This window comes from Ovis aries, chromosome X (genome assembly GCF_016772045.2).
Source record: "Ovis aries strain OAR_USU_Benz2616 breed Rambouillet chromosome X, ARS-UI_Ramb_v3.0, whole genome shotgun sequence".
NCBI lineage: Eukaryota > Metazoa > Chordata > Mammalia > Artiodactyla > Bovidae > Ovis > Ovis aries.
The window spans coordinates 83,130,005-83,142,172 of NC_056080.1; the positions used below are offsets into that span (position 1 = coordinate 83,130,005).

A 12,168-nucleotide genomic window follows, 5' to 3' on the forward strand; every position below is an offset into this window, starting at 1 on the left:
TTTCCTATTTAGAAAAATTTATTGAACATAATTCCTGCATCACAGTTATTGAAAGAAAAACTTAAGTTTCCCTGAAAGCACCCTGTCATTTTACATGATCTATACCTTAAAAGTTTTCATATTAAAAATACAGGTTAAATATGAAATTAGTAAAATGCAGCATATAAAACATCATGCTGAGCAAAATCAAGTCCAAAAGAAAAGTTACCATGTATCAATGGAATAGTTCCCACAGTATTTATGATGTTTCCTATGTAAATCATATTTGAATGCAACTTTTAGAACCATATTTAAATGTATTTTGCAATTTGTTAACTAAGCATCCACATTTTCCTTCCACCACATAATCTGTTGCTCTGATTATGTTGGCAACATCTGCTAGGATCCACAAAATGCAGCAAGATCAGTTATTTCTCATGATTCGAGAAATCTGGTTCACCTTTAGTGTAGTTTCCTGAGATTTCTGCCCCACTGAAGTAAAAACCAGGATTTTCTTTCTGGAATCTCCCTAATGTAAATTTTCTCTGCATTTGGTCTTGAACCCAAGGGTGAGCTGCATATTCATATTCTAGAAGAGAAGTCCAACAATTTGCTGCATCTCTCCTCATCTTTGTAAGAACAATACGGATCATTTTTCTATCCTCCAGAGTCCATGTTCCCTCATTAGCTATTGCAGAGTCAGAGTTTGCCCCGCCACTACCTTGAGGATCTTGTGGCCACCCATAGCCACTGCCACATGCTTGCTCTGCAGGCTGCACTGGCTATCCTGGGTGCAAGTGCCTGACGGTATTTGAACTTCAGTGAACACCTCCTCCAAGGTCTGGTACCACTGGCCCCATGGCGTTCCACATGAAACCACCCCACTGCAAGCCTCAAATGGGGCTGACATACTCTAGTCGCCTCCTGGCCATGGTGGCACTGAGCAAGCAGCTACTGTACTTTTTCATAATTGTTTTAGCTATTCTTGTTCTTTTGTCCTTCCATTAGTTTTTTTGTCCTTCCATAAACTTTTTGAATCGCTTGTTTATATCTACAAAAAAAATTCTGCTGGAATTTAAAGCAATTTTGACATTGCTTTAAATGTATGGATCAATTTAGTGAAAACAGACATCATCACTACGTTGAGTTGACCAATCTATGATACTTATCTCTATTTATTTACTATTTATTTAGGTCTCGATTTCTTTCATTAGCATTTTGTAGCTTTCAACACATAGATCTTGTGCTTGTCTTGTTAGATTTATACCTAAATGTTGCAATTTTGGAAAATGGTAATTTTTTTCTGAAGAGGAAATTCATATATTAATGGAGATAATTTAAAAGATTTCTTGTTACATATGAAATGAAACTTAGTGGATATTTCTGGGCACATAACTTTTCAGCTGAAACGAAAGCCTTCTAAAACTTACAATTTTTATAATAACTTAGGAATCTATTTGAGCACTACAGAAGCAACATATACTCATCACGGAAATCAGAGCATTTGAATCAGTTCTAATGAGGTGGATGAAACTGGAGCCTACTATACAGAGAGAATTAAATCAGAAAGAAAAACACCAATACAGTATACTAACACATATATATGGAATTTAGAAAGATGGTAACAATGATGCTATATGGGAGACAGCAAAAGAAACACAGATGTAAAGAACAGACTTTGGGACTCTGTGGGAGAAGGCGAGGGTGGGATGAGTTGAGAGAATAGCATTGAAGCATGTATATTACCATATGTGAAATAGATCGCCAGTCCAGGTTCGATGCATGAGACAGGGTGCTCAGGGCCGGGGCACTGGGATGATCCTGAGGGATGAGATGGGGAGGGAGGTAAGAGAGGGTGTTCAGGATGGGGGACACATGTACACCCATGGCTGATTCATGTCAATGTATGGCAAAAAAACATTAAAATATTGTAAAGTAATTAGCCTTCAATTAAAATAAATTAATTAATTAAAATAAAGAAATCAGAGTAAATAATACTCATCATAACTCATCAGAAAATGGTGTTTAAAAGTTTTGGTTTCTAATTTTTAAAATTGTAGTTGTATGTAAATACAGTAAATTTTATGTGTTGATCTTATATCTTTCAACCTTGGGATTTTCTTTGACTCCCTCCTAGGTTGCCAGATGTGAAAAAGCCCACAGAGTGCCAAGCCAGCAAATGATCCTACGCCCTTCTGAAGCTGTACCCTCACTACAAGAGGTTCTTCCAGGTGCCATGGTGCCAAGTGCTTCACCCTTTGAAAAGATCATGGGCTGGCCCGCCAGGTACCTGCCCACTCAGCCTAAGTCCTTGGACCCCAGAAAGTAAAGGTTAGAGTCACAATAGGGTTTTTTGCACCAGAGAGGAATCTAAAGACAGCTGTACCAGTACCTACTGTGTACTAAACTCTGACTGGTGCCCAAGAAGGCTGCTAGGGATAACAGGAGGCAGGGTCAGGCCTGCACATTGATTTATGGCAATTTCTGTCTATAATCTCATTAAGCAAGAATGTTCTCCTTTCTTCTGATGCAAGAACAATCTCAGCCCAAGTCTCTGCTACCCTCCACGTGGCTGAACTTGCCTGAGCATCTGCACAGGTGCCATTAGGCACACTGAAAATCAGGGATTTCTTGTGAGGCATGTATCAGACAAGAGACAGAAGAAGGATGATTACTTACTCTTTTAAAATTGAAGCTGGCATGTCAATTAAGGAAGCATTTTTCACCTAGTAGGAATATTCTAGAGTTTTAGGAATTCAGCCTTAGTAGATGTTTGTTTCATGGTCTTTCCTCATCTACAAGGGAGATGCTATGGACTCAATAGTGTCCCCCTAAAATTCATATGTTGAAGCTTAACCCCCTATGTGATGTATTTGGGGATGGAGCCTTTGGGACGTAATGAGGTTTAGATGAGGTTTTGAGGGTAGGGCCCTCAATATGAGATCAGTGCCCCTATACAAAATGATACCACAGAACTTGCTTCTTCTCTCTCTCTCTCTCCCTCCTGCCACGTGAGGGCATAGTGAGAAGGGGGCCACATACAAGCCAGGTAGAGAGTTCACACCAGGTACCAACCATCAAGCCATCTTGATTTCTAGCTTCCCAGGCTCCAGAACTGTGAGAAATAAACATCTGTTGTTTCAGCTACACACAGTCTATGATATTCTGTTATGGGAGCCTGACCCCACCCTGGTTAATAGCATGTGATCCTGGGAAGATGCCCAAACCCTGGGGCCCCAGTTCTTCATCTGTGCAGCAAACAGGTATGAGGAGCCCTGTCTGTAGGACTGCAAGGATATAAATAAAGCACCTCACACAGAACCTGGTTTGATCTTTATGATTAGCAGTTATTTGTACTAGTATTTGGATCTCAATTTCACAACTCTGGGCTCTGGGAAATTTTGTTGTTGCTGTTACCTAAGATATCTTAGACAGCATGCAACACAATATGACAGAGAATGCTAATTTAGCCAGAAACTTTGTTTTATTAATAAAACTTAGCAGGATCTCCTTCCTTGAGGATCTACCACTTAATTCAGGCATGGAGGAGTCTTCCCCAGCTGGATGCAACTCAAAGCTTCTACAATTTGTCAAGAACCAACTCCTTCTCTCCCTCCCAGCTCTCCCATCCAAACTATGATTTTCACTAATTCCACCTCTACCAAAAATCTATACACTACTTAAGAGTTGCCCCTAATACTCTCAAGATTACCTAATAATAATGCCATGGACTCTGGCTCTCCCAGACCAGGGAAAACAGTGCTTGTCCACAGACTTCTTGGCATCACTCTCAAGAGGTGTGACCACATATTGAAAAGAAATCCTAGCAGATGGAGAGTAGAAAACAACTACTTCATCCCTGTGGCCAACAGCAATGCGACAAGAGTCAAGGCCCCTTCCCTCTTTTCCCAGGATGAGATCTCTCTAGGGTTTACCCAGGATCCAAAAGGACTGCAGTCCATGGAATTCTCCAGGGCAGAATACTGGAGTGGGTAGCCTTTCCCTTCTTCAGGGGATCTTCCCAACCCAGGGACCAAACCCAGGTCTCCCGCATTGCAGGTGGATTCTTTACCAGCTGAGCCACAAGGAAGCCCTCCAAAAGGACACCTCATAGTAATGATCCATTTCAGATTTTCCCCTCACCCTCAAGACACACAGTTTGCAAGTCTGAGGGCTGCCACCACTGAGCTTCATCACAATCACCTCTCATCGTCATCTCTCACAGGAACTCTAGCTTCCCAAAGCCCCAAACTGCCCTGGCTCTGGCACTGACACTCCAGTGCTCCTTCTGGAGCCCCACCACCCTGCCCCATGTTGCCCTGTTCTGTGGGATTAGGGACATCTCTCCATCTTCCTTCTGTGACTGCAGTTCTTAGACCATTGCTCTAGGTGTGGGTGTGTCCTGCTTCTCCCAGTGTCCCCACTGCTAACACAGGGCCTTCCACAGAACACAGGCTCTATGAAGGTCTTGGGAATAAATAAGCCAGTGAGCAGAGGCTTATTCATTCAGATTTTCTGCTACTTTCTTAAATAAGCCAAACAAATCCAGGTTATACATATATATTTTAATTTTACAGAATGACAGAAGAAGAGGATAAAAATTCAATAATTAACAACCATTTACTTTTATTTCTCTATTTCTTGATCCCATTAATTGTACTGCTAATTATTTTCACATTTCCAAGTAAATTCCTGTTCCAATGCTATGTTATCTAATTTGGGATCACAATAAATGACTGAAGGCTTCCTAACTGATTTTACAAATAGCAAAACTCAGTCTTGAATTGGATAAGTACAAATACACATGAGATCAACATGAACTCAGATCAATTTTCTCATACCTTCTTAAATAACCCAGGAAAATCCAAATAAACAGAGATAGCTTAGATGTACAAAATGATAGTCAAAAAGTATAAGAAGCAAGACTTCACTACAATCAGTTTTTATTTTAGAATTCTTCCACCAACTGTGTAACTACTAAGTAAGTTCACATTTCCAAAATCATTCTAATTCCATATATCTTGTTCAAAACCATGAAATAAAATGGAAGAGTTCCTAATTTATTTTTACAAAATAGCAAAACTCTTGTTCTTTAAATGGGTAAGTACAAACACTGTGTGATCAATGTCATTGACATAGTTAGACACTGAAACTCCTTAAGCCTTCTATTAAAAAGGAGTAATACCTGAAAAATTCCTAAAGAAAATAGAGGTGAGTCCCCATGTCATTGTAGAGAAAAACAACACAAAGATGCCACATACCAGGTTCCCCCAATGGGCCTAGGCCCTCACTGCTGAGAAGGCTGACTGCTCCCTCGTCAGTCACAGAGGGAAAGATCAGCCTCCCTTCCTGCCCCCAGGACAAGCTGTTGGACGTGGGCCTGGAAGGAGCTTGGCTGCTTCTCTGGCTCAGAGTTCCCCTTTCTCCTCCCTCACAGCCTCTGCAGAGGGGGTGGAAGGAGCTGGGATGTTTTCAACTGACTCTGTCCAGATATTCCAGGACTTTAAATTTGCTGGTCTCCGCATAGGCCCGGGGACCCCACAGGAACTCATAGCGAGCAGGATTGCTGTCAGGCACCTGCCGGTACTCTAGGTAACCCTCCTGCACCCACACTTGGGTCAGCAGCTCCCTAGGCTCCCCATAGATGTAGTGCTCACTCCCGGGACACACTCCTATCCTGCTGAGTGCACCCCAGATCGCCTCCTCAGGGGCACAGTTGACCTCCACAGCAATCAGGCACAGGACCATCACCAGGAGGCCAGCCTTGGGCAACCTCTGCTCATCCCTCAGCGTCTCATTCAGGGTGAGGCCCAGGGTGGGGACCAGGATATAGGTGTAATCACTGGGGTCCACCTCCTTCACCTCCAAACCAAAGACCAGCTGCAGGTACTCTGAGGCTTGACCGAGGACCACCGCGAAGTGGTCCTGGTAATCTATGAGGATACTACTCAGCACTTCTGCCTTTGTGATTGGCTCCCTGGCAAGATACCTACTGACCAGGAATTGTACCAGCTCATTCTTCTTCACCCGTAGTGCATCTTGGAGTGAGGACCTGGCATGTTCGTGGTCATGCGAGGTGCTTGGCACTTCATCTTGCCTGCTGAGGCCATGGTCTTCAGATTGGCTCCCTGGAGTGGCAGCCATGGCAGTGGGAGAGGGGCAGACACCTGCAGGGGCCTGGGGGAGACTGGCTGTTGCAGCAGCAGCCCCCTCCTCCAGGGTGCCCCAGACCGGGAGAGAGGAGGAGGAAGCGGCATCTCCTTCCACCACCTGCTCCACCTCCTCCACCTGCTCTTCTTCCTCCATCTGCTCCTCTTCTTCTATTTGCTCCTCCTCCTCCTCCTCCTCACTCCAAATGAACTGTGCCTCCATCAGATCATCGTCCTCTCCTGGATCCTGAAAGACTCTCTCAGGCAGGCGGAGCTCATGCATCCCAGGCATGATGACTGGGGTGGAACTGCAGACAGGAGTGAGGAAGAGGGACAGATAGGGACCACAGGCCTGTGGGAGAGGGGGGTTGTGAGCGGCCTCAGCTGAGAAACCCACCCTGGGCCGTCTGACTCAGGCCACTTATAGGTCTCCTCTTGAGGGGTGCTCTCGGGCTTCATAGACGAGCTCCTGCTGAGCAGCCTGACCCCTGGCTACCTGAAGGAGGATGTGAAGTGGCTCCCTAGGGTGCAGGCAGCACAGCTTGAGGTTCCGGGGCTGACTCGGAGGGAGAATTAAGGCCTTGTGGAGTCCCCTCTGTTCTGGGATAGGGAGTCCCTGGTGCACACTCAGAGGAAAACAACTCACCTTGACTCCTGGCGCTTCCTGGATCTCCTCTGCTTTCTGACCTCAGGACACCGGCCTCAGACCTCTGCCTTTGCCTCCTGGTTCCTGGAGCCCCTGTGAGAGAAATGGAAGGGGCACCTTGGGGGTAGACTGTGGCACAGACTTAGGCCTTCTGTGATGGTAGGAGGGGTGGAATCTGTGACGTCCCCCCATTGTGCAGTGGGAGGTCCCCTCGGGGATCCCTTGTAGTGCTCACCTTTCCCCTGGCCGGCCTGGACCCTCCCCTTTGGGACCTGCAGAGAAACTCAGAACAAGACCCGAGTCTGGACAAAAAGTACTGAAGGGCCCCACATGCGGCTGTACCTGCCCAGGGTCTCCCACGGGTCCTAGGCTGGGGAGATGCTTGGGCCTCAGCTTCTCACGTCCTGCCAGGCCTTCCAGCACTGACCACAGGGGCAGGGGTCTGCTCAGTCCTCCCTCGAGGTCCGGGGAGTCCACCCTCAGCGGACCTGAAGCCTCTGCCCTCTGCCCAAACACCTCACCTCCCGAGGCCCTAAGCCAGAGGTCAAGGAAATACTCACCCTGGCTCACCCCGTTCCAGGGCCTCCATGAGCCCTTACAAGGGCCAGGATCCCTGCCTCCCTACTGCGGTATAACCACCTCAGTCATTCCTCACATGGAACCTAGACTCCAGGCAGGACTGGGGATTGTCCCGTCTGCCATTTTGAGACCCCACAGCTATCAGAAGGTCCCCAGTCTCTCTGAGACCCGATGTCAGGATATGCTGCACATGGTCTTTCCACCCGGGGAATACCAGGGTCCCCTCTGGGGTCCAGCTCCCCTCACTCCTCCCTCAGGGTCCTCACCTTGACTCCCACTAAGACCTGGGCTCCGTCTTCTCCACACCTGAGGCCCGGCTTCTCAAACCGGGGCCCCAGTCTCTCTGAGACCCGGATGTCAGGAAGCCCGCCCCTTGTACCAGGTCCCCAGTCTGAGACCCGGATGTCAGGAAGTCCGCCCCTTACACCAGGTCCCCAGTCTGAGACCCGGATGTCAGGAAGTCCGCCCCTTGTACCAGGTCCCCAGTCTGAGACCCGGATGTCAGGAAGTCCGCCCCGTGTACCAGGTCCCCAGTCTGAGACCCGGATGTCAGGAAGTCAGCGCATGCCTGTTGCGCTCATCCTACTCCACGGTCTCCCTGGACTGACAACAGAGATGGGCTTCTCTGGGGTCCAGGGTCCTTTAGTTCCTCCTCAGAGTCCTTAACTTGACACTCCACAGACCTGGGAATCGGCCCACCTGAGGCCTCGCCCCATATGCGAGGTGCCCAATATGAGACCCGGATGTCAGGAAGTCAGGCCATGCCTGTTGTGCTCATCGTACTCCAGGGTCATGCAGGACCAACAGCCAGGATGGGCTTCTCTTGGTCTCCTCTGATTGGAGTCCAGCATCCCCTCAGTCCTCCCTCAGGGTCCTCACCTAAACTGCTTCAGAACCTAAGAATCTCCCCTCCAATCTCTGAGGCCCCGCCCCTTCTATCAAGTCTCCAATGTCTCTGAGACTCTGAGCTCATGCCCCTACCAGAGTTGCCCTGGGCTGACCGCAGGTGCCGGGACCTGTGGGGTTCCCTGTGTCCTCCCTCAAGGTCCTCATCTTGAGCCCTGGCAGGTCTCAGGATGCCCCTTGTGTTGACTGGAGGCGGAACCCTCACGCCAAGGCCGTCACTGCCCTGAGACCCCCAGGGGGAATCTGTGGACATGACATCAGGGCTCCAAGCCCAGGGCTTCCCCGAGCTGAGATGATGCCCTGGGCATTCCTCAACCCTCCTTCTGCTCTTCACTTTGACTCTCAGCAGGTCTGGGTACCACCCTCTCACCCCGACCTTGCTCCCCATAGAACCAGGCTCTACCCAGCCAGGACCCCTGAGAGGCAAGCGGGAGTAGGGGGCTCATTCCTACAACCCTGCCAGGGTCTCCCAGGGCTGAGAGCATTGACAACCTGGATGTCCTGGGGTCCCAGAGCCCCCCTCAGGGTTCTAGCTTGACTCCTAGCACAGCTGGGCTCCTTCACTCTGCTGACCTGAACCCAGATACCTGACTCAGGCCCTCACTCCTCCCTTCCCATCGGGATCAGTGACGTCCCATCTGGACGCCATGACCCCTGGTCCCCCAGGGCTGTCGGGAGGGCTGCACATGCATCCTCTGGGGACCCTCAGTCTCCTCTGGTTCTCACCTTGAGTCTCTGCAGGATGCGGGCCCCCTCCCACTGCCCACCTGAGACTGCACCCCACAGACCAAGCCTCTGACTCTGCACGTTCACTGAGAAACTGAGGAGGAGGTGGGGGGCTCAGCTTGACAGCTCGGACTGGGGCCCCCAGGAGTCCCAGCAGGGGTGGAGTTGTATTCTATGGGACCCTCTGTTCCAGGGTGACTGGACCCCCTCATCCTCACTCAGGAGGGGGCCTCATTAACCCTTGAGAGAAGGTTGCAGTCCCAGCGCAGATGCTGGATGGGGAGCTATTGTGCCCATGACCTTGGGGGAGCACAGGTAACCAGATACCTTCCCATGGGGGCCCCTCAGCAGCAGCCAGATTTTAGAATCCTTTGTTCTGCCAGACTTCTTTTCTACACTGAAGAGGTTGAATGGTGGAATTTGGTGAAGTCCTGTTGTTTTCAGGTTGTCTGCATTGTCCAGAAAACTCAGGAGTGGCCACAGTACTGGAAAAGGTCAGTTTTCATCCCAATCCCAAAGAAGGACGATGCCAAATAATTCAAACTACTGCACAATTGCATTCATTTCACATGCTAGCAAAATTCTTCAAGCTAGGTTTCAACAGTATATGAACCAAAAACTTCGAGATATACAAGCTGGATTTAGCAAAGACAGAGACCGAACAACAACATAGTCAAGCGCTGATAATTTCATGACAGAATACCTACCCTTACTATTTGTGGTTAACTTCTTATTCTATTTTTCATCTATTCCTTCAGTCAGTTCAGTTCAGTCGCTCAGTCATGAACGACTCTTTGTGACCCCACGGACTGAAGCACACCAGGCTTCCCTGTCCTTCACAATCTCCTGAGTTTGTGCAGCATGTCCACTGAGTTGATGATGCCATCCAATCATCTTATCCTCTGTTGCCTCCTTCTCCTCCTGCTCTCAATCTTTCCCAACATCAGAGTCTTTTCCAAGGAGTCACTTCTTCGCATCTGGTGACTGACGTATTGGAGCTTCAGCTTCAGCATCAGTCCTTCCGATAAATATTCAGGGTTGATTTCCTTTAGGATTGACTGGTTGGATCTCCTTGCAGTCCAAGAGACTCTCAAGAGTCTTCTCCAGCACTATAGGTCAAAAGCATCAATTCTTCAGCCCTCAGCCTTTTTTATGGTCCAACTGTCACATTCGTACATGACTACTGAAAAACCATAGCTTTGACTATACAAATCTTTGTTGGCAAACTGATGTCTCTGCTTTTTAATATGCTGTTTAGTTTTGTCATAGTTTTTCTTCCAAGGAGCAAGCATCTTTTAAAAAAACTTTATGGCTGCAGTCACCATCCAGATTTATTTTGGAGCCCAAGAGAATAAAGTCTGTCACTGTTTCCATTGTTTCCCGATCTATTTGCCATGACATAATGGGACCATATGACATGATGGGACCAGATGCCATGATCTTTGTTTTTTGAATGTTGAGTTTTAAGCCACCTTTTCCACTTTCGTCTTTCACCTTCATCAGGAGGCTCTTTAGTTCCTCTTTGCTTTCTACCATAAGGATGGTGTTATTTGCATATCTGAGGTTATTGATATTTCTCCTGGTAATCTTGATTCCAGCTTGTGCTTCATCCAGCCCAGCATTTTACATGATGTACTCTGCATATGGCACAGATGGTAAAGAATCTGCCTGCAATGTGAGAGACCCAGGTTTGATCCTTGCGTGGGGAAGATCCCCTGGAGAAGGGAATGGCAACCCACTCCAGTATTTTTGCCTGGATAATCCCATGGACAGAGGAGCCTGCAGGGCTACAGTCCATGGGATGGCAAAGAATTGGACACGACTGAGTGACCAACACTTTCACTTTCACTCTGCATGTAAATTAAATAAACGGGGTGACAATACACAGTCTTGACACACTCCTTTCCCAATTTTGAACCAGTCTATTGTTCCATGTTCGGTTCTAACTGTTGCTTCTGACATGCATACAGGTTTTTTTAGGAGACAAGTAAAGTGGTATGGGATTCCCATCTCTTTAAGAATTTTCCAGTTTGTTGTAATCCATACAGTCAAAAGTTTTAGCATAGTCAATAAAAAAGAAACATGTTTTTCTGGAAATTTATTATGATCCAACAGATGTTGGCAATTTAATATCTGGTTCTTTTGCCTTTTCTCAACCTAGCTTATACATCTGGAAATTCTTAGTTCACGTATTGTGAAGCTTAGCTTGAAGGATTTTGAGCATTAACTTGCTATCATGTAAAATGAGTGCAATTATCTGGTAGTTTGAACATTCTTTGGCATTGCTTTTCTTTGGGATTAGAATGAAAACTGACCTTTTCCAGTCCTGTGGCCACTGCTGAGTTTTCCAAATTTGCTGGCATATTGAATGCAGCACTTTCACAGCATTATCTTTTGGGACTTGAAACAGATCAGCTGAAATCTCATCACTTCCACTAGTTTTGTTTGTAGTGATGCTTCCTAAGGCCCACTTGACTTCACACTCCAGGATTTCTGGCTCTAGGTGAGTGACCACACCATCGTGATTATCCAGGTCATTAAGCCCTTTTTAAATGATTCTTCTGTGTATTCTTGCTACCTCATCTTAATCTCTTCTGCTTCTGTTAGGTCCATACCATTTCTGTCCTTTATTGTGCCCATCTTTGCATGGAATGTTCCTTTGATATCTATAATTTTCTTGGAGAGATCTCTAGTCTTTCCCATTGTATTGTTTTCTTCTTTCTTTGCATTGGTCACTTAAGAAGGCTTTCTTATCTCTCCTTGCTATTCTTTGGAACTCTGTATTCGTTTGGGTGTATCTTCCCCTTTCTCCTTTGTCTTTCACTTCTCTTCTTTTCTCAGTTATTTGTAAGGCCTCCTCAGACAACCATTTTGCCTTCTTTCATTTCTTTTTCTTTGGGATGGTTTCGATCACTGCCTCCTGTACAATGTTACAAAGCTCAGTCCATAGTTCTTTAGGCACTCCTATGGTAGAAACTTAGATTATTGATTTTAGAACTTTTTTCTTTTCTAATTTGTACTTTCAATGCTATAAATTCCATGTTAGCACTGCTTTTGCTGCAGCCTACAAGTTTTGATAAGTTGTGCTTTTATTTTCATTTAGTTCAAGATATTCTTTTCATTTCTCTGAGATTTCTACTTTGACCCATATATTATTTACAGATCTGTGGTTTAATTTTCAAG

The 12,168-nt window shown here is 46.6% G+C and overlaps 1 protein-coding gene and 1 pseudogene across 1 annotated transcript; both read right to left on the minus strand.

The window, feature by feature from the left end:
- Positions 1-407: 407 nt before the first annotated feature.
- Positions 408-889, minus strand: LOC101113043 (nudC domain-containing protein 2-like; annotated as a pseudogene).
- A 4,562-nt stretch (positions 890-5,451) lies between these two features.
- LOC101105393 (melanoma-associated antigen 8) lies at positions 5,452-6,420 on the minus strand. The gene has a single exon (XM_015104764.2). It carries the CDS (start codon positions 6,418-6,420, stop codon positions 5,452-5,454), a length of 969 nt encoding a protein of 322 aa, XP_014960250.1.
- Between the last annotated feature and the right edge of the window lie 5,748 nt (positions 6,421-12,168).